Here is a 20,391-nt window from a genome sequence, read left to right as displayed (position 1 = left end):
GAACAACTTAAGTTCCGCTGTGGTACTACAGAGACGTAACATAGCTCTATTGTTGTTTGTACATTTGATCCTTGTGTATTCTCATATAGCCAAAGTAAGTGATTTCATAGCGTAACCATTAGAACAAGGCGAGGCATGAACATCTGCTTGTCAGCGTAATCTAAAGTAAATTTCAATTTGTAGTACACCGAGTCTGGTTTAAATCAACGTAATGCTATATTAAACCTAACCTCTTTTTAATTCTGACACTGATCTGTCGAAACCGTTCGAGCTTTACCTTACGTACTTGCTTTGCCCAAATGCTTTTCGGTCCGTTCAGCACGGGAAAACAAAATACTAAATTACATCATGCCTTAGGCTACAGTGCATATGTCCAAGACAAGACCTAAACAAACGTCTTGAGCCCAGCGATATCCCCTTCTGATGACCACTGAGCTACCAGAGAAGGAGGGCTCCATAATACAGCCCTCCCAGGAAGTCCTACTGAATCACCAATGTTCCTTAGTTAAACATTACTTGCAAAGTGCAAGCAATAATGAACTCCTCCAGGAACCAGTATTTGAACCGCCAAAGACGCTGATCAACTTACCTTCTTATATTGACAAGGAGGCTCCCATCCAAAAATATGATTATAAAATGACAATCAAGGATTCACATGGAGAAAGGAAGATTACAGACAAGGGAAATCTTCTGGGAAATCGTTCATTTTTATTTTCCACATTCTCTATACCAAAGACTGGAGCAATATCATTTGTTTTATTGACTGACCTATTAGACTGTTTAAAATTTAAAGGTGCATTTGACGAATTTCTCAGAATCAATGGCAACCTATATCCAATTGAGGCTGACGAAGAAACTACACATTTTCTACGTACTAACAACCTTATAAGCTCAATAGCGGATAGTGGTAATGATTCTAACATCATCTATGTTACAGCACGCTCTGTGTTTATTCAGTTTGGAGCTGCAGTAGTTGCGTCGGGTTCCAGAGTAATCGATGATTATTGGGAAGAAATAGCTATTAATCAAGGACTGACACCTCAGCATAGAGTTTTTTGTTACTCAAAGGAGTTGTTAGATAAGATCTTCTTAATTAATCCTCACCTAGCCCCCAAAGTGATAACTTCCGACAAAGATGCTGATAATGCCCCACTGGGTCCATTTGAGCCTGCAGATTTAACAATTATGGAACAATTTTCAGCAGATATAAGAGATGATTATGCAAGACAATTTAGCCAAGGAGAACATATAGATATTGTAATTCCTGGTCAATGTATCAATGGATCTTTAGAATTAAATGCACAATTTCGAGTGCCCAAATATCACAGCAAAAACTCTTTCCTACAAGCATCCCAAATAAATGCCATGGATGTTGCAATAGGTGAGCATCATAAATTGTATACTGCAATAACAGAACCAGATACTGATGTTTCTCGAAGTAACACGGCTTCCTTGGCAGAACCAGATACGAGTTCTTCCGCCATTAATCTAAATAAACCTATTAAACGAATGTTAAGCAGTATTCTAGACATGCCTTCAACCACAGCGAAAGATAAGAAGTCAGAGGAGTTTGATAAAATCTATTCAAATAACGGACTACATTCTTCTCATATAGATTTGAATATTGATGGTTGGAAATTTGAGACGCTGCCCGTGAAATCGGCAAATAACCATTCAGAATATTCTACAAGGGGACTACCTAATTACGAAAAAAATATACTATTCAAAAGACTGAATTTATTAACTCCTAATGAAATAAAAGAAGTGGAACATATGCATGACGCAGTCTTTTTGAATACTGGGTTACAGAATCTGAGGAAGATTAGATCCAAAAAATGGACGAAATATTGGCAATATAAATTTGGTGCCCCTATTGGTCTCCAAAAGAATCAAAATTCCGCCTTTATGAATCGTTATTTAACAGACATTTTAAACCAGTCGAGTGTCTTAACGACCTACAATGAGGAAACCAATAATGATGAAACACATATCACGACAAGGACTCCCAATCCGAACCTATTGAAAAATGGCAACATCAGAGGCTTTAAACCACCTTATGTATTTCGAAATAATGAGCGATAGCATAAATATGACTTGAAAACTGCCTAATTAATCTGAACATATGCGCAAAGATTCAATAATACGAAAATGCTAGAAGATTCTTTTAATTCATACTAAATAAATTTGTAATACTAATACTCTTTTTTTATTCTTTTAAATAAGATCTTTAGCGTCACATCTGCATAGGATCTATAACAACCTGTTCCTCATCTAAGTGGTGACCTTAAAAAAAAAAATGAAGAATACAATACTTTTTTATCATGACTTCCTGAGTTCAAGAACTCCGCTGCTATTTTCGTGTTTCTTTCTGATTAACCTTCCTTGCGGCTTTTCAAAAGAATTCCGGAAAGAAAAAAGATGAAACTTTAATATAGTAAGCACTAAAAACTGCCAATGGTTCAGTGAAGAAGTTAAAATCACCTCTTTTGAAAAGAGTTACCTTTCTATCATAAATTAACTGATAGACATAACAATAATGCCTTCATTTGCAGATAGTTTCTGGTCAGACGATTTTTTGTCTGGCCTAGAAATCCTCTTTAAGCAATTACGAGATGGCTGCGATCGGAGCGATCATTTTATCCAGTTGTTTGCTTCACGAATGCAGTTTGAAGTTTCCTATGGTCGTCAATTGTGTGGTATCCAGAAAGGAGTTGATAATAAACATACAGAGGCTGATTTGGGAATTTCAAGCGTTGATGATGCATTAATAAAGATTGTTAAACAGACAGAAATAGAAGGAGATAGGCATCTCAATATTGCATCTAGCATACAATCGTTGGTATTAGAACCGTTCAGCACATGGTGTTGTGACCATAGAGAAAGAATTAAATACTCAGAAGATACATTATTAGATAATGTAAAAAACTTCCAGAAATCTCAAAAGTATGTGAAAAAACTGGAGAAAATCTATTACAACGCATGTAAGAAACTAGAAACTTTTAAACGAATCAACTTTAATGATGAAGAACTAAACCATGCAATGCAAAACTTAACGTTGCAGGAAAATTATGAAAAAGCTATTGTTAAAGAAAAGGAGAACCAGAAATTTGCCACTATTGCATCCCTTGATTTTGATGTGAAGTCCATGAGACAGATAATTAAGGAGCTGCTAGTTACTTTACCTAAGATCGAATATAGGCTTCCCTTGATAAATTATGCATTGACAAATACAAATAACGGTAACGAAATCTCAAAATTTCTTTTGGAAAATCTTTCCTTGAAGGATTTCGATCAAGCCGAGGTTTTTGGACAGGAACTTTTGAACCTTGGCTTTCTGAAGTACTGTAATGGAGTAGGAGCAACATTCGTTAATTCGAAAAAATTCCAGTACCAGTGGAAGGATTATGCATATAGATTTGCTCAAATTCAGCAGGATGACGAAATACCTGCTGCTAACGGAGTCGATTTAACATCCTATCAAACATATCTAACCTCTAAGGATATACTCTCAACAGAAAAACAGACCCCCCAAACAGAGTTAGCTGAAGGAAGTCCCAACATTTCCGAGAATGAAAAAAACCTCTTTCAGCTGGTTAAAGAAGCCGGAAATTCTGATAAGGATTATAAAAGAGAATCAATAAAATTGGATTCTTTGAGATGCTCTTTGGAAGAATTGATAACTGATCATCTTGCATTTATGGAAAAGTGTGAACTTGATAGACTTAAAGCTATAAAAAAAGCGACTGTGGATTTCTGTTCCACCATTGGAAATAAGATTTCCGTGTTGAAACTATGTGTTGATGAAATCATGAATACCTCCGAAGGTATTGATCCAACTAGCGACTTATTGAACTTGATATCTGAATACAGAACAGGGACGTTTCAACCTCACGCCATAATTTATAATAACTATTATAACCCAGGAATTTTCCAAACTTTCGGTATTGACTTAGATACGAGATGCAGGTTAGATGGTAAGGTTGTCCCAATTTTAATTTCTGCATTATTATCGAACATGGACAAAGTATATCCTGATTTACCGAATGATAAAGTAAGGACATCCGTATGGATCTCACCAGTCAAGCTAAGCCTCACACATCAATTACGAACAATTCTAAACAAAGGGAATTTTAAAAGCGAAAGTGACATAGAACAGGTTCTCAGTAACTCAGCAATAGATCCTGGTACTATCACAAGCGTTTTAAAGATATATCTCTTAGAGTTGCCTGACCCTCTGATAACTAACAATTTAATAGAAGTTCTACGTCTTCTGTATTCGGAATATCCTCCTATCCCTATCACCTATAATAGCGAAAAAGCAGAGGTTGAATTACAACAACCTACCGATGAGGAGGAGGAACAACAGTCAAAACGTATTGTTGGTTTGTATACCACCCTTTCTGGTTTAACAAAACCATCGTTGGCAACCTTGGATGCATTAACTACCCACTTCTGTCGTCTGATTCAAATCATCCAAATGGGAGAAAATGGCGCCCAATTGGCAGGCACTTTTAAGAATGATATATCAAAAGAATTTGCAAGTTGTATTGTTCACTCTACATTATGTGACGGTAATGATTTAGGCTATAAAATCTTTCATGATCTGCTGACCTTCAAAAAAACCATTTTTAGGCATCTAAAGCGACAGGACATTAAGGGAGGGAACACTCCCTCATGATACGTTTCCATTGTTACTAGCATCCTTACAGTATATAAATTCTACTTTACCATTTTGTAAGGCAAATCAATGTTTAGATGTATATTTAAAAAGATTAGTCGGAGCATAAATATATGGCAATCCTCATTTTCATTCTTTGTATTTTTTTAAAGGAAAACATGTAACTAATAAAGGGAGTTTCTATATAATATTGTTCTCTATTACGTTTAGAATAGAAATTAATATGCCCTTGGACCCCACTTAGCAACGTTAGAAACATATCTATTAATTATAGCTACCATAAGTTTAGAATGAGTGAAACTCTACAATTTACTTGTATTTATTGTATAAACTATTCTGCGATAATTTCCATAAAAGAGCTTATTTCGGAAAAACAGTAATTATTTTATTCGGTTATTTTATTTTGAACGTTTTTGCTTTTTAGTTTTTAAATTCGTTCAATTATTTGTTAAATATTACCCGCAAAACCTTATTAATAAGTTTTAAGGCTACCCAGTGCAATATTTAGGGCTAGTCATTAGGGTTGTATTTGTAGTCTTTACTAAAGACCTGAGAGGGCTAAACGAGCATTCCCTTTCGAAATATTTATTTCTCAAAGCAATCTTTTCAGCTTGAGTCACTAGAAGATCAGAGGTGGGTCGATTAGAGGGTATCTGCATTGAAGCCGTACGTCATATTTCTGGGACCTATGTTGTTTATTGTTTATCTGGAAAATGTAAGTTTTTACTAATTTGATGTTATGTAGATCCGATAAGCCTCCTATAGCTCATGAAGTTCATGTCAGAACAGATCAGTATCAGGGAAAATAGCTGGAACAGTTAACATATATATATATATGAATGAGTGCGAAAAAGAGACGAGGAGATATATGCGTAGTAGATAGGAAGTACTGCCGGTTCCAATGACATTCTTGAAGCAAGGTAAGAGGGTTTCTCGTCAACATCATTCGTGTCACTATCCAGAAATTGTTTTTTCTCTGGAACTAACAAATCCTTAAGATTATTCATATCATTTGTGAACTGCGTGCTAGTACCACTATCAAGTAACCAGTCCCTTTTGGCTAAAATAGAGTATTCTAAACGAGCAATAGAAGTGAATTCTTCTTCATTGTCAACGCCGAGAACATAGGCAACTAATGACAACTCATCAGGCTCTTTTCCAGATACTGTGGCAAGCCAGACATCCTCAGGTTGTTCCGTCTGTGATACTTGTTGTTTGTTCTGGACGCCATCATTTTAGTAATTCGAAACTTTAGTATCTCTCTCAATTCCTTTGATTGTTAACCTTATTGAATTTAGCCCTGACACTAAATAATATATAGCTTTTTCTGAGAGTAACTATTATGAAAAGTAAAAGGTACATAAATAGCAAATGGTTCATCAGATTTAAGATATATAGTTATTCGTAAATATTACTTTATGACAACATTGACCACTTAATTCTAGTTGCCTAATTCAACTCCTAATTCACATAAGCTAACTTAGTAATATGAAATTGTTGAAAATCTTTCAGCACTGACAGCAAAAATTCTACAAATATCTAGAAAATATGTGCTATGTTAAAACTTAGTATCAAGTGTTGAATTATATTTTTTGGTAAATTTTTCTGATAAGATTTGTGTTCCTTATCTTGTAGAGCAATGGTAGGGTTACTTTGTTCAGTCATTTTTATTATTAATATACAATATTTTCTTCGTGGTTTTTTCTATATAATAAAATATATAATATCTAAACTAATATTTAACCAATACATTCTTTCTAACATTTCTTACCCTTTATATAGTTTTCTATTTGGGTAGAAATATTTTCTTCACATAGAAACCAGAGATATTCAGACGTCGTCGGATAAGCCTATTCTGATCATAGAATTTTCTAGAATGTTCTACAACTTTTTTGTCAAACTCTAAAATTATTCTTTTCTTTTTGATCATATTCTATATTGTTCTTTTTCATTCTTTGTGGAACAACTTGCTCTTTGATAGACGTGTCCTATCCATCTTGTAGAATATTCGGTTCCAGCATTTTCAAATATTGTAACGCTTTAAATAGTAAATAATTGTCTACCTTCGACTAGATTTTTTTTATTTATTTAAAGAACTTGAATTAAGGTAGATATAGAATAAACTTTGAATATTTTTGGTTTCAAAAAATAACGGGATATAGCTCATGGAAATAAAATCCCTTCAAAGTTTCCAACTTTGTCATTGAATTAAATATCCTATATCGATACTTTATATAGTGAAGTGAAGTGAAGTAAAGTACAATTTTGTTACAAAATTATCAAACAAGAGGAAAGATGATAATATCTCATAGCTCTTAGAATTGAAGTAAGGGAGTCTCAAAGAGGTATGTCAAACAGCTTTCCATTTATATTATGTAATTTAGAAACTCCTGTTTTGACACGTACATTAATTTCGGATTCTTCGTCATCGTTGAAACTACCAGAATTTTCTTCATTTTTGTCCTCAATCTCAAGAGAATCAGCGAAACTTTTCCAGCCAGCATCAAGAGTTGAGAAAGAAAGTTTTTCATTCTCAAGTTCAGGGTTATTAATCATGGGCTCCAGCTTTCGTTTTGCAATTGGTTCCAATTTTAATTTCGGTGGCTTCAAAACAGCAAGATAGATGAAACTCTCTACAGACCACTCATACCAAACTCGAGTTGTTGAATGAACTCTGGAAAGCAGAACGGATAACTCGGTGTCATCCGTTATTAATATTGGCTGTGAAAGAGGGAAAACAATGGGAGACCAGGAAAATAGGGCGGCTGTATGTTGGATGTCATCTCCGGGGATTTTTATGTTCGAGGGCTTCGATTTCACAGCCACGTTATCGGGAATAATTGAAAGTTTTATATTACCATATAAAACAGCTGTGAAAAAACCCACAATTCCATGTACCTCTCCTCCATGCTTTATTTTAAATTCTGTTGTTGAATTTCTGGAAAAGGTTACAGCGTCGTTTACGTCTGCCTCTATGAAAGGATGTTCGAAGGACCATAATTCATTTACTTTAGTTGATAAGATACAATATGGAATATTATGCATTACCCAAGGTGATTCTAAACCCCTCGGTATTTGTGACAACTTTTGATATAGGAGTGGGGACGAGATTGGTGCTATGTAAGAACTATAGGATTTAGGAATGAAAATGGTGGAAGGTTTCGAATGGTTTTTCTCAATAGCCCATAGACATTCAGGGGATAGTTCATTGCAACCAAAAGATCCTAACAGTTCACTAATGCAAATATCTACCTTTAATGTTGAATCACTCCAATGAATCATGTCATCTTTGATTAGTTCAACTTGGTTCTCCCAGTGATCGAAGTTTCTTTTTTGTAAATATAGATATGCTTGTGGATTTTTTTCAATGGCAATAATTCTTGTTTTCTTTTGCAGTTTTAGATGGTGAATAATACGAAAGGCTCTATCAACCAAAGGTCCACGGCCTGCACCTGCTATAAGAATCACCAAATCAGTACCAATAGGTTTTTTTTTAGTTTGGATCAAATCTTGTAGTGCATTTTCAATGGCTTCTCCATATAAATTATATTTGACAATGTCCTTTTCGAAAAGGGAATATGTAGAGTTTAACAAAATATCTGAGTGAGGTCTTAGTGGCGGCATTAAGCGAGGTATCGTAATATCAGTATTTAGATTATCAAGTATCTGGTTCATATTCTCTTTATCCCCTTTATCTAGCAAATAATTAAGGTACTCAAGGTAAACCTCGCTACCGCCTTTGAATTGCCCTGAAGTTTTCTCCAATCCATGTACCACTATAGCAAGTTCACCAACCTGTAGTTGAGAATTGCCATTGACCTTCTGAAACTTTTGAATCAAATTCTGAGAATGTTTGTGAAGAACTGGATATCCATACTGATTCATGGCGAAAATGGAAGACGAAACTAACAAACAGAATACAGGTTCACAAAGCCACCTATTCAAGACATAAGATGGAACTTTGATTCTTGGAACCGCGAGGGATATTGTTAGGGATGGATGATAATCACATAACCGTCTAATATTGCTCCATAATTCCCAAGTAGCCAACGGATCACTATCTTCGTATAATGGCAGTGATATTGACAACATTAATGATGGTGAAGTTGTGACCTCCTCTGTATTTAATAATCTTGAGATTAATTGAGCATACAATGATAAGAGCAGGACATCTCTAGGAGGTGCTAAAATTAGTTTGGTAATGCCTGCAAACTTTGCATATTTACATTCATTGAGTAACAACTGATATGCTACTTCTCTTACAAACATGTCAGAGCTTTCTATTTCCAACCAAGAGGAGAGAAGACCAATATAGGATGGATTATTTTCGTTTTCATTGATCTTGAAAGGTGGAATACACAAGTCCTGTAACTGTGGTTCAGGAACCACTATTTCCTTGTTGTGGTTCCGTCGATCATCTTTGCCACTTTTATATGCTTCTTGATTATGGGTAATTATTATTCGATTGATTAGTTCTTTATATCTAGTGTTTGTAATGGGAGATAGTATATAATCATATGCAGAGGATAATTCGGCAGTATCTGATTTGGCACCTATGGAAAGGCCGATATCATTTTGCTCACCTGACGGTAGTCTTGCATTAGGAATACTAGGTTTAATGCCCACATAAACGTTGCTTTTCATCTAGTAGCTGTTATTCTTTGCACCAGTGAATAACAAGGTGGCTTTCGTTATGATTACCTAATTAATATGATAACAATTGATCAACAGAGGAATATGATTCTGAGGGAAGCCCTATCAAATGACCGACTTTTGAAGAGGTGGATCGAAGAATACTGAGTCAGTTCAACAATGATATATATTTTCTACTATGTAACAATGAACCAAATGCAAATCAATGATCATACCTTGCCTGAACTTTTCAAAGTTCAATCTTAGAGATTTGTTATTAGAAAGTTTCCATTACCCGGGGGGTCTCTTTGTTTGCGCTTCGAGAAGCTATAACGTGTATCTATGTAAACACTTTTGTTACTAATAACCAGATGGTCGACAAAGGCTATAGCACTCATTACACCGTTGACTGTTCGCGAAGGGGATAGCTCAAGAAGGATGTATAGCCATTACCACACGTTTCAAGGAAGGAAACTAACGGATCAAGAAAGAGCTCGTGTATTAGAGTTCCAGGATTCTATTCATTACTCACCACGTTATTCTGATGATACACACGAATACAGGCATGTGATGCTTCCCAAGGCAATGTTAAAGGTGATTCCGTCTGACTATTTTAACTCAGAAGTTGGAACTTTACGTATCCTGACAGAAGACGAATGGAGAGGGTTAGGGATAACACAATCGTTAGGTTGGGAACACTATGAATGTCATGCACCAGAACCTCATATTCTTCTTTTTAAAAGACCTTTGAACTATGAAGTTGAGCTAAGGGCAGCAGCGGCGGCAGCATCGGCTCAACAACAACAACAACAACAACAACAGCAGCAACAACAACAGCTACAAGGAGCTCCAACCAAGGAATAATGTAAATACCCTGAAGATATTACAATGTCCATATTATAATTCCATATACATTTATATACAAATTACGTTTAAAGATCCTTCCTAATCATTATTGTAAGCCTTTTCAGTTATTTCTTACCATATTGCGCGCTAAACCAATAGATAGAGAAACTTTGCAACCAATTCTATATTTTTGGTTGGAATAAAGAGATGTAATCTTGGTATATGAATGCCAAGTTTAGTTTCGGAAGCCAAAAATTAAATGGATTAGAGGTCAACATTTACTTACACGTCTTGAAATCCTTCAATAAAAAGCTGGAGAAAGAGCGCGTAGACTTTAAGCCGCTTATTGTTTAAGTTTTCCAAAGAGAACAGAAGTTATGATCCAGTTTAAAAGGATTCGAGACACCAAGCTAAAACTGCCATTAGGTTCTGTTGGTTGGAAGGCTGGCATATTGTTATCATATTAACCACCTAACATAGATATATCGACAATATACTCCATGGATTCACATCTACGTTATCTAGATGAGTTGATCCTAGCCATCCAAGAACTAGGCTTCGACCCGAAGGATCGCAAGAACAACGACTCACTAATATCCCCCACCATTGCTTCAAATGAGGAGGATGCAAAGAATTGCAAGATTCTAAATACACTAATGGAAAATTTACAGGAGGATTCAGAAAGTTCTATTATGAAAAATGATGAAGTCTTCGCTAAAACTCTTGAAGCATTAGATTCGTTGCTTACTAAGAGACCATACCTGCTATATCCACCAAGCAAATTAGCAGTAGGAGAATATAAAGGGATCGTGAATCTTATGGATAAATTTCTCGAGGTTTCAATAGTCAACTTTGATATCAAGCATCGTCTATGGTTTTTAAGGAAAAAGCTTGGCACATGGTGTAATAAATGTTCATTACTCTATGGTGAGCGCAGCAAACGAGCCATAGCCTCATATTTGAAAACCAAATTGACTGATACCGAAAAACATGCTGTTACGGTGCTTTCAGGGCAATGTGAAACACCTCAATTTTTCTCTAGCCTCAAACAAATATGGATCTTATCGTATTGGCTTTGCTCGCCTGCAAATATATTTGGGAGATCATTACTTTATTTAGATTCATCAATTGGAATGAACAGATGGGATCTTGAATTCCAGAGATTAATGAGAATTATATTCTACTTATTTAATTCTGTCAATCTAAATTCTCAGGAATACCTGAAGATACAACGGCGATATCTCTCTTTAATAGTATCGTATCTATCCGTTAACTCAACCATTTTTTCCGAGAGACAAGGGCCGGCAATCAGCTCAACAGATCAACTAAGGTTTGTCCTAACAATATTACACGAATTTTATCAGAATAAATACGGAAATTCACCAACAACTTCCACATTTGCTAAATGTATACTTCGGACGTATATATTGTGCATTTCGTTGGATGAAAAAATTAGAGATGATTATCTCATTACATTTATGGAGTACTTCCCCCTGGTACAATGGCCTGATACTGGCACACCTTTAAATGAAGATACGGGAAGAGATGTTCACCTTAACCCTCATACATTCCATGCATTACTAATAATAAATTTTGATATTCGAAGAAGGTTATCACCACAGCAATTACTACGATATGATACAAATAATAAGATTTGGACAGTAGACTCCTCTCACAACTTTATAACAAAGAAAATAAATGAGCCATTTCCTGAGAAAGAGCAACAACTTGAAAAGCTACGAACCTATATAATTTATGGGTTCCATAATCCAAGCACTAAATCGACCCTGTCTACGACAGTTAGTGCTTTACAACCAGGAATTTTGAATAGGGTAAAAAATAGTCCCGAATTGCTTTTTAACGAGATTTCTGTTTCAATACAAACCTGCTTAACTACAAATAACATAAAACGCCTTATTTTATGGATAAAGGTTTTAGGTAGCTTAACCTGTTTGGAGAGTCATTTGAATGTGAAGCGGGAATCACTTGAACATTGGACAATCTGTACTATGTGTGACTCAACCGGTTCAGGATTGTCTTTTTCAAAGATTGACTCAGATAGACATAGTGCTAGCACTCATTCTCATGCATACCAGCTACTCAAAAAGTATTTTCTCAATAACGCATCTTTAGAGTGGAACGAATCCGTAGTGGCGGGTATATTATTCTGTCTCCAAAGAATTTTTATTCACTTTAAGCCACCAGATTTAGTGCTTGATTCAAATTCTTCAAATGTGCTTTTCAACTTCATGAATAAATGTTTCACAGATCGGAGTAGGTACATACGGCTAATTTCTACTCGGCTAGTACCTTTATGGAATATCAATGACATGAACTATGGAACTGATCAACATACTGCATCTCTTGTTAAATTTTTGCAAAACAATAATCGAGAGACAAGTATAGAGACATGGACTATGGGTTGGGCTCAACTAGTATGTACTACATCGGGAGATCTATTTGATACACTTCTCCTTAAGTTAATTGATATATTTAACTCCGAAGACTACGCTTTACAAATAATGATAACGTTTCAGATAAAAAAACTGGCAGCTCAATTGAAGAAGACACCATACACACTTCTATCCCCGATTCTTCCTATTCTATTGAGACAGCTTGGAAAGTCTTTGTCAGTGAAAAAATATGCCTTCCAACGATTAAATACATTGTTGGGATATTCTGCCAAAACTATATTAGAAATGTTTCAAAGATACATTGTTCCATATGCGATCATGCAGTATAAGGAGGATGTTTTTAGTGAACTTGCAAGCATAATGTGTGAAAGAGACCCAAAACTTCTTGAGCGGCAAAAACTATCTCTTCTAGAGAAAAATAGTAGACAGATTTTTGCAGTTGCACTGGTAAGGCATGGACTTTTTTCGGTGGAAACACTTGAGACACTTTTTCTTAACCGTCTTCCGTCATTTGACAAACGTTACATTTCCTCGTATTTACCCGACTACAAAACATTGGCTGAAGTGATTAAATTGTACAAGAATAACGAAGAAGATGATGCTAGTGGTTCTGGAAATAAGAATTCCGTCCTGTTCTCTCTTCGGTTTCTGATTACCAATTTTGAAAGGGATAAAAGGCATGGCACTAAGTACAAGTTAGCCTCCGAATGGTCAGAAACTCAAGAAGCTCAATTTCAAAAGCGATTACAAGATAATGTACTAGGTATATTCCAGGTATTTTCAAGCGACATCCATGATATTGAAGGACGGACTACTTCTTATGAGAAATTGAGAGTTGTAAATGGTATTTGTTTTCTCATTAAATATGCCTCACATAAATCGATCATATCCGCCTTGGCACAAATTAGTATTTGCTTACAGACTGGCCTCGAAATTAAAGAAGTGCGCTATAATGCATTTAAATGCTGGTATTTACTAATTGATGCACTAACTGACGAAGAGCTGTCAACCATTATTGATGGCCCAGTTTCATTTATACTTCAAAATTGGAAAACTTTTGATCTTGGACTTCGAGGCATAATATTCGAAATATTGGACAAAATCATTAAAGAGAAGCAATTGTTGACTAGAGACTTAAAACCATACATTACGTTTGCCTTAATCGGGAAGGAGGAATTGAATCTTTCGGCTAGAGACGGTTATTTTGTTCGAACAGCTAATAAGATTCGTGGTAATGTAGAATTTCTCCCAATTTTTGCAGATAATCTAAAGAGTAACAATAAGTATGTCATTAATCAGAATTTGGATGACCTCGAAAAGTATTTGCAAAGAAGACAAAAAGAAGAGACATTAAATTGCTTTGGTGCAGACCATAATATAACAACCATCCTAGATGCTTTATTGAGAACTGCCCAACATTTTAGAACCATGGATGATTCTATATGTGAAAAATGTGCCAAATGCATAAGTATAATTGGATGTTTTGATTTAACAAAGAATGAATTAACAAAAGAAAAATCAATGAATGACGAAATTTTTGATTTTACGGATGAAACCAACACTATCAAATTCTTAGTATGGGTCCTTAATGACATCCTGGTACCTGCCTTTTGGCAGAGTGAGAATCCAAGTAAGCAACTTTTTGTTGCTCTTGTTATGCAAGAATCATTAAAGTATTGTGGGCTAAGTAGTAAAGTATGGGATATTAATAAAATGGACCCCATGTCAAATGAAGGTAGATTATGGAATAAGTTCAATACTATCTCAAAGACAACGCTATACCCATTACTATCATCCCTCTATCTGGCACAGTCATGGAAAGAATATGTTCCACTGCAATACCCATCATTAACGTTCAAAGATGGGTACCGTACTTGGATCAAAAGTCTTACCCTAGATTTGTTGAAAACTGGAACTGAAGAAGAACATCCGTTACATGTTTTCTCGTCGTTAATCAGAGAGGATGATGGTTCTCTCTCGAAGTTTCTTCTACCATACATCGCCACAGACATTATTATCAAGGCTGACCCAGGATCAGAATATGAAAAGATCATGAAAAACCTTGTTCTCGAATTTACCTCAATTTTCACCTTCGATCCCGTTGGTCTTAACCATCTTCAGCTAGATTCACTTAAATCATGCTATGGGACTATATTTAAAGTTTTTGAATATGGAAAAAAATGGATAACTAATTTCAAACAGACATATAACATAAAAAATGGGTCATTCATTATCAAAGAAGAGAAGTATAGCAAGCTTTTAGCTAGAGTTGAATCGTTTTTATCATCCATTGAACCATCATTGTTAGCTCAACGGTCTTTGGAAACGAATTCTTTTGAAAGATCTGCCTTATATCTAGAACAATGTTATCGTCAAGAACGTGTTAACCAGATTGTAGATATCGGGTTATTGAAAAATTTACAGAGAACTTACGAAGAAATAGGTGACATAGATTCAATTGATGGTATGTTGAAAACATTTTCTACAGGAAATTTGATCTCAAAAATAGAAGAACTACAGTATTCAAAAAGTTGGAAAATGGCTCAAGATTGTTTTACTGCGTTAAGTGGGTTTTCACATGATAATATCAATACAACAAAAAAGTTGAAGTCATTATATAATCGCCAATTGTACTCCCATGTATTGAACAACCTTTCTTTTATAACGAAAGACCCACCAATGGAATTAGATACAAACATATCGGAGTGGTATCGTATGGGAATTGAATCTGCTATTCTCGAAGGAGGATATAACCAGCTAGAAGAATGGGTTACAAACATTGAAACCCTGAAGCACGTTAACGATCCTGAGCTAGTGTTACAGTATAATGTTTCGAAAGCTCTCCTCTTTGTTAAAAACAAAAATTTCAAACAAAGTCAGCTCTACATTAAAGACTGTTTTAAATTGCTTGGAACGCATTTCACGTCTTCCTCCAATGCTACTACTTTGATAAAGAAGCAGGGGCTACTGTTGAAATTACACGGTTTATATGATATCTTGTTACTTTCTGACGCGAATAAGTTCCAATATGAAGATAATATGTCTATACTTGATTTACGAAGAAGACGTGTCGGTGCGTCATTTGAACCAAATCATTATTTGTTATCAATTAGGAAGACATATGAATTATGCATGGTAAATGACAATACTAAGAAAGACTTGGGAGATACTTTTTTCAAGATTGCTCAATTGAGTAGAAATAATACCAGGCTAGATATTGCATGTGAATCCTTAATGTACTGTCTCGAAAATGCCCACCCACAAGCTGAATTAGAATTTGCTGAAATCTTATGGAAGCAGGGAGAGAATGATAGAGCTTTAAAATTGGTAAAGGAGATTCATGAAAAATTCAGAAGCGATCCAACTGTCTCACAAAGGGACAGATCAGAGGTATTATTAAAGTATACAGAGTGGTTAGATCAATCAAACAACTCAGCTTCTGCACAAATTGTGGAACAATATGATGAAATATTTAAGCGAGATGGGGACTGGTACAAACCTTACTATTCGATTGGACTTTACTTTAGTAGATTACTTGAGCGAAAGAAGGCGGAGGGATATAAGACTAATGGACAATTAGAATATAAATCTATTCAACATTTCTTGTTTGCGCTTCAAAAAAATACCATTAAGGTAAGAGAAAATTTGCCTAAAGTTATTACCTTCTGGTTGGACATTGCCTCCGAATCTGTTAAAGAGCCAGTAGGTAGTAGGAAAGAGATGCTAAAGAGAGTAACAGATGATATTTGTAAAGTTGTTGAAGGATCCTTAGTTAAATGTCCCACTTATATCTGGTATACCGTCTTAACACAGCTGCTTTCAAGACTATTGCATAACCATTCAAAGACTGCTAAACTGATAGGGAGCATTCTTCTTGCATTGACTAAGAAGTATCCCTCGCATATCTTGTGGTATATATCTGTACTGTTAAACTCTTCTTCTAAGGAAAGAACCATATGCGGTAGAAATATTATTGAAGAGTTTAGCAAAGATTCATCGCAAAATCAAAAGTTGATAACAGAATCAATTGATTTAACGTTAGCCTTAACGAGAATTTGTATACAAGAAGTGAAGTTGACACCAAACCGCTCTGGGAGATCGTTAGAGAAAGACTTTAAGTTCAACATGAAGTTGGCCCCATCATCTATGACAGTCCCAATAAGATTAAATCTAGAGATGTTATCACCAGTATCAGCTGAAAATTCCAAATCGTACAAACCTTTTAGAAATGATATAACGTTCTCTAATTTTGGGTCTTCGTACAAAGTTTTTTCATCTCTCAAGAAGCCCAAACAGATTAATATACTGGGGTCAGATGGGAATGTCTATGGTATTATGTGTAAGAAAGAAGATGTTAGACAAGATAATCAATACATGCAATTTGCAACCACCATGGATTTCCTACTAAAGAAAGATGTAGATTCATTGAAACGAAGTCTGGACATCACGACCTATTCGGTTTTATCACTAAGGGAAGATTGTGGATTGCTTGAAATTGTCCCTAATGTTATTACTTTACGTTCAATTTTCCTTACGAAATACGAGAGTTTAAAGATTAATTACAGTTTCAAGGCGTTACACGAGCAGTGGCAGCACTTAGAAGAACCGGAGAAAATGGATTTTTACAAGAAGCAACTGAATAAATTCCCACCTGTGTTATATCAATGGTTCTTAGAAAATTTCCCAGATCCTATAACTTGGTTTAATGCACGTAATCGATATGCAAGATCCTATGCTGTGATGGCCATGGTGGGTCACATATTGGGACTAGGTGATAGACATTGTGAGAATATCTTATTAGATATCGAATGTGGGAACGTTTTACATGTGGATTTCGATTGTCTTTTCGAAAAGGGGAAACGTCTGCCCATCCCAGAACTTGTCCCCTTCAGACTTACCCAGAACCTCTATGATGCCCTGGGTATAACTGGTACTGAGGGGACATTTAAGATGTCCAGTGAAGTGACGTTGGCATTGACAAGGAAGAATGAAATTGCTCTAATGAATATCATTGAAACTATTATGTATGATCGTAACCTTGATAACTCGATTCAGAAGGCCTTGAAAGTGGTAAGAAATAAGATTCGTGGTATCGATCCCAGAGATGGATTAGTCCTGAGTGTTGCAGGACAAGTAGATACGCTGATCCAAGAGGCCACGGTGGACGAAAACCTGGGGATGATGTACTTTGGGTGGTTGCCTTTCTGGTGAGCCCCATCGTAATCTCGTAGAATGGCCATTGTTGTTGTTTATAGAATATGTTTTTACTTTTTACATTGAATTCTCCTCGAGCTTCTTAGTCCCTCAGACAAGGCCGCAGAAGGGATGGTAAATTCTTTTCTTTTTCTGCAGGCGCATCTGCAGCTCATCGCTTCTTTTCAGTCTCTGCGGGAAAATACTGGCGTTCACAGAATTAAAAATTCTTTCATTCCAAAAGGGATGGTTTATTTGATATACACGCATGGTATGGCAGGCAGCCTTGGTGGGAAACTTATATAAGAACACAGGTTGTAGGTACACCTCCCCAGAACATACTACTTTCTTAGATTCAGGTGAACAACCACTTGTATTTGCTCTTACTACGTACGTTACGGATAATGATGTCGAAAGAAAATACCACTCCACTTCCAAACACCTCGAAGAAGGGGTCAGTGCAGAAAAGTAAATCTTTGAAGGCAAAATCCTCCGCAAGGAAGGGAGGTAAAGGACGTAACTACCAGGCTGCCAAGTCGTTCCAACTAGTTAATGGGATTATAACTAAGGATGACATAGTGCCACTATGCAAGAGTAAGACAGTTCAGAAGACAGATGAGAAGAGTTCTGAGGTTCCATACGAAATAATCGATAGCATAAACGCATCTATTGCATGCAACATAAGATACAACAAGGATGAAAAGAACGTGGAAGATACTTCTGTTATGGATTATGCTCGCTCCAATAGCAATGATACATTGTTTTCCTCGATGGAAGACAATATTTCTATAACTTCTTTCTACGATGATGTGGAGAAGATTTCCTTTTTTCAATCAACATCTGATTTCCCTACATATTACAACACTACTAGGAAACCTATCGATGAAAAAGAAGAGACGACACTAAACACGTTGAAAGATGTACATCATAACAATGGCTGCATAAGGCTAAATAATCACCACACAATTCAAAATGACAAAATGGAGGGCGTTGTGACACCAAATGACGCAAAAAATGGTCTAGTCTTATCGCAAGATTATCTCTCGGATATTATTGATGAAAGTTTGCTACATTTTAGTCAGGAGACGTTCAATATGGACGATCAATATGGTACAGATGTGAAAAAAGTGACTTATAGGAACGCCGAGGGTAACTTCACTTTGAAACCAAGGGAGAAAGGCTATATACCTGTAGATAGTGACTATGAAGAAGAAGGTATTGAAATAGCCGACGAGTTATTTGCACAAGAAAACAGCGCTTTAAGAAGAGAAAGTGGAATACGAGAAATGGTTTCCACTGGTGCAGGAATAGATGATTTTATGTTATAGTTATAGCTGGTATTATTCCAAGAACATATAAGGATATTTATTATGTAAACATTAATTAATTGAGACATTTCAATCTTATTATTCAGAAACGTTAGCGATGATAATTTCTCGAGACCTATTTTTTTGGCGCATGTCCGTAAGGGGCAGACAATATTGAACAATTAATGTAGAAAGAATACGTAAGCTCACTATCGTAGTTAGCAGTATTTGCAGCTCAGGACAAAAACCACACTACTTCAACCTAATTTCCCTACTTACAAATAATGTCCAATCAATCAGGGATCTTAGCAGACCGATCCCTTTTGGATACTATCTCGCAATCTCTAAACGAAAAAACTGGAAAGTTAGTGATAATCACAGCAAGGATATCAACGGACTCTACAAAAGTAGAATTGGACAATGTCTTCTCATCTGTGCCTGACCTTTTGAAGACTTTAACCACGGACCCATTGTATGTGTTTTTGAAAGATCCTGCGACAACAGCTGACCAATATAACTTTATTTCCTATGTGCCTGATCCAGCTCCTGTTAGATTAAAGATGTTGTATGCCTCTACAAAAAACACTTTAGTAAGGCAGATTGGGGGGAATTCCATCAACAAACAGCTTCTTTTAACAGAACCAGAAGAAATCTCAGAATCAGTGGAGAACGTCAATGATAAGGTATCTAGCACTGCTATTCTTACTGATTCAGAAAGAGCCGGACTTGAAATTGCAGAACAGCAACGTATAATGAGAAGTTCCATGGGTAACTCCAGAGGTCATCAATTAGTTTCTCAAACCGATGGGAGTCCAACACCATTAACTTTTAATGTGGCAAATGGGAAGGAAATTAAAGATCTCTTGAATGAATTTAATGTCATTTCCTTTGGCATTAATATGTCGAATGAACAAGTTGAAGTTACGAAACATGCAAAGATATCCAAGATGGAAGATTTGGAGATAACTGATAATCAACCAAGTTATACCATTGTGAAAAATGGTACAGCAAGTTTTTTCATATATAGTTGCCCATCTGGAAGTAAAGTCAGGGATAGAATGGTATATGCCTCTAATAGGACTGGGTTTGTCAATTATTTACAAACTAATGATAAGTTGAACTTCGCAAAGATTATTGAAATTGGTGATCCGGATGAGTTGGAATTATCCTTATTATCAGAATCTCCCGAGGATGATAAAACCAACGCAGCTGAAGGTTCCATTTCTACACCTGCTTCGCATAGAGAATCGAAATTCAGTAGACCAAGGGGCCCAGCTAGGAAAAGGAGAGATTGAAAATTATGGATAGACTCACACAGCCA

At 35.9% G+C, this 20,391-nt stretch overlaps 7 protein-coding genes across 7 annotated transcripts; 6 read left to right on the top strand and 1 right to left on the bottom strand.

Moving 5' to 3' along the window:
• Window positions 1-423: 423 nt before the first annotated feature.
• Window positions 424-2,082, top strand: SWP82 (Swp82p; the record flags this gene model as incomplete). Its single annotated transcript, XM_003678166.1, has 1 exon — window positions 424-2,082. The coding sequence occupies one exon, from the start codon at window positions 424-426 to the stop codon at window positions 2,080-2,082; it is 1,659 nt and encodes a 552-aa protein (XP_003678214.1).
• A 454-nt stretch (window positions 2,083-2,536) lies between these two features.
• Window positions 2,537-4,678, top strand: RGD2 (GTPase-activating protein RGD2; the record flags this gene model as incomplete). Its single annotated transcript, XM_003678165.1, has 1 exon — window positions 2,537-4,678. The coding sequence occupies one exon, from the start codon at window positions 2,537-2,539 to the stop codon at window positions 4,676-4,678; it is 2,142 nt and encodes a 713-aa protein (XP_003678213.1).
• Window positions 4,679-7,015: 2,337 nt separating this feature from the next.
• HSL7 (protein arginine N-methyltransferase) lies at window positions 7,016-9,322 on the bottom strand (the record flags this gene model as incomplete). The annotated part of the gene is made up of 1 exon (XM_003678164.1): window positions 7,016-9,322. One exon carries the CDS (start codon window positions 9,320-9,322, stop codon window positions 7,016-7,018), a length of 2,307 nt encoding a protein of 768 aa, XP_003678212.1.
• Window positions 9,323-9,748: 426 nt separating this feature from the next.
• CKS1 (cyclin-dependent protein kinase regulatory subunit CKS1) lies at window positions 9,749-10,174 on the top strand (the record flags this gene model as incomplete). Its single annotated transcript, XM_003678163.1, has 1 exon — window positions 9,749-10,174. One exon carries the CDS (start codon window positions 9,749-9,751, stop codon window positions 10,172-10,174), a length of 426 nt encoding a protein of 141 aa, XP_003678211.1.
• A 482-nt stretch (window positions 10,175-10,656) lies between these two features.
• On the top strand, window positions 10,657-17,781 carry MEC1 (protein kinase MEC1; the record flags this gene model as incomplete). The annotated part of the gene is made up of 1 exon (XM_003678162.1): window positions 10,657-17,781. One exon carries the CDS (start codon window positions 10,657-10,659, stop codon window positions 17,779-17,781), a length of 7,125 nt encoding a protein of 2,374 aa, XP_003678210.1.
• A 386-nt stretch (window positions 17,782-18,167) lies between these two features.
• On the top strand, window positions 18,168-19,091 carry NCAS0I01990 (uncharacterized protein; the record flags this gene model as incomplete). Its single annotated transcript, XM_003678161.1, has 1 exon — window positions 18,168-19,091. One exon carries the CDS (start codon window positions 18,168-18,170, stop codon window positions 19,089-19,091), a length of 924 nt encoding a protein of 307 aa, XP_003678209.1.
• A 263-nt stretch (window positions 19,092-19,354) lies between these two features.
• On the top strand, window positions 19,355-20,365 carry TWF1 (twinfilin TWF1; the record flags this gene model as incomplete). Its single annotated transcript, XM_003678160.1, has 1 exon — window positions 19,355-20,365. The coding sequence occupies one exon, from the start codon at window positions 19,355-19,357 to the stop codon at window positions 20,363-20,365; it is 1,011 nt and encodes a 336-aa protein (XP_003678208.1).
• Between the last annotated feature and the right edge of the window lie 26 nt (window positions 20,366-20,391).

This window comes from Naumovozyma castellii, chromosome 9 (genome assembly GCF_000237345.1).
Source record: "Naumovozyma castellii chromosome 9, complete genome".
NCBI lineage: Eukaryota > Fungi > Ascomycota > Saccharomycetes > Saccharomycetales > Saccharomycetaceae > Naumovozyma > Naumovozyma castellii.
The sequence above is the reverse complement of the archived record's forward strand: the minus strand, read 5'-3'. Positions and strand labels throughout refer to the sequence as shown.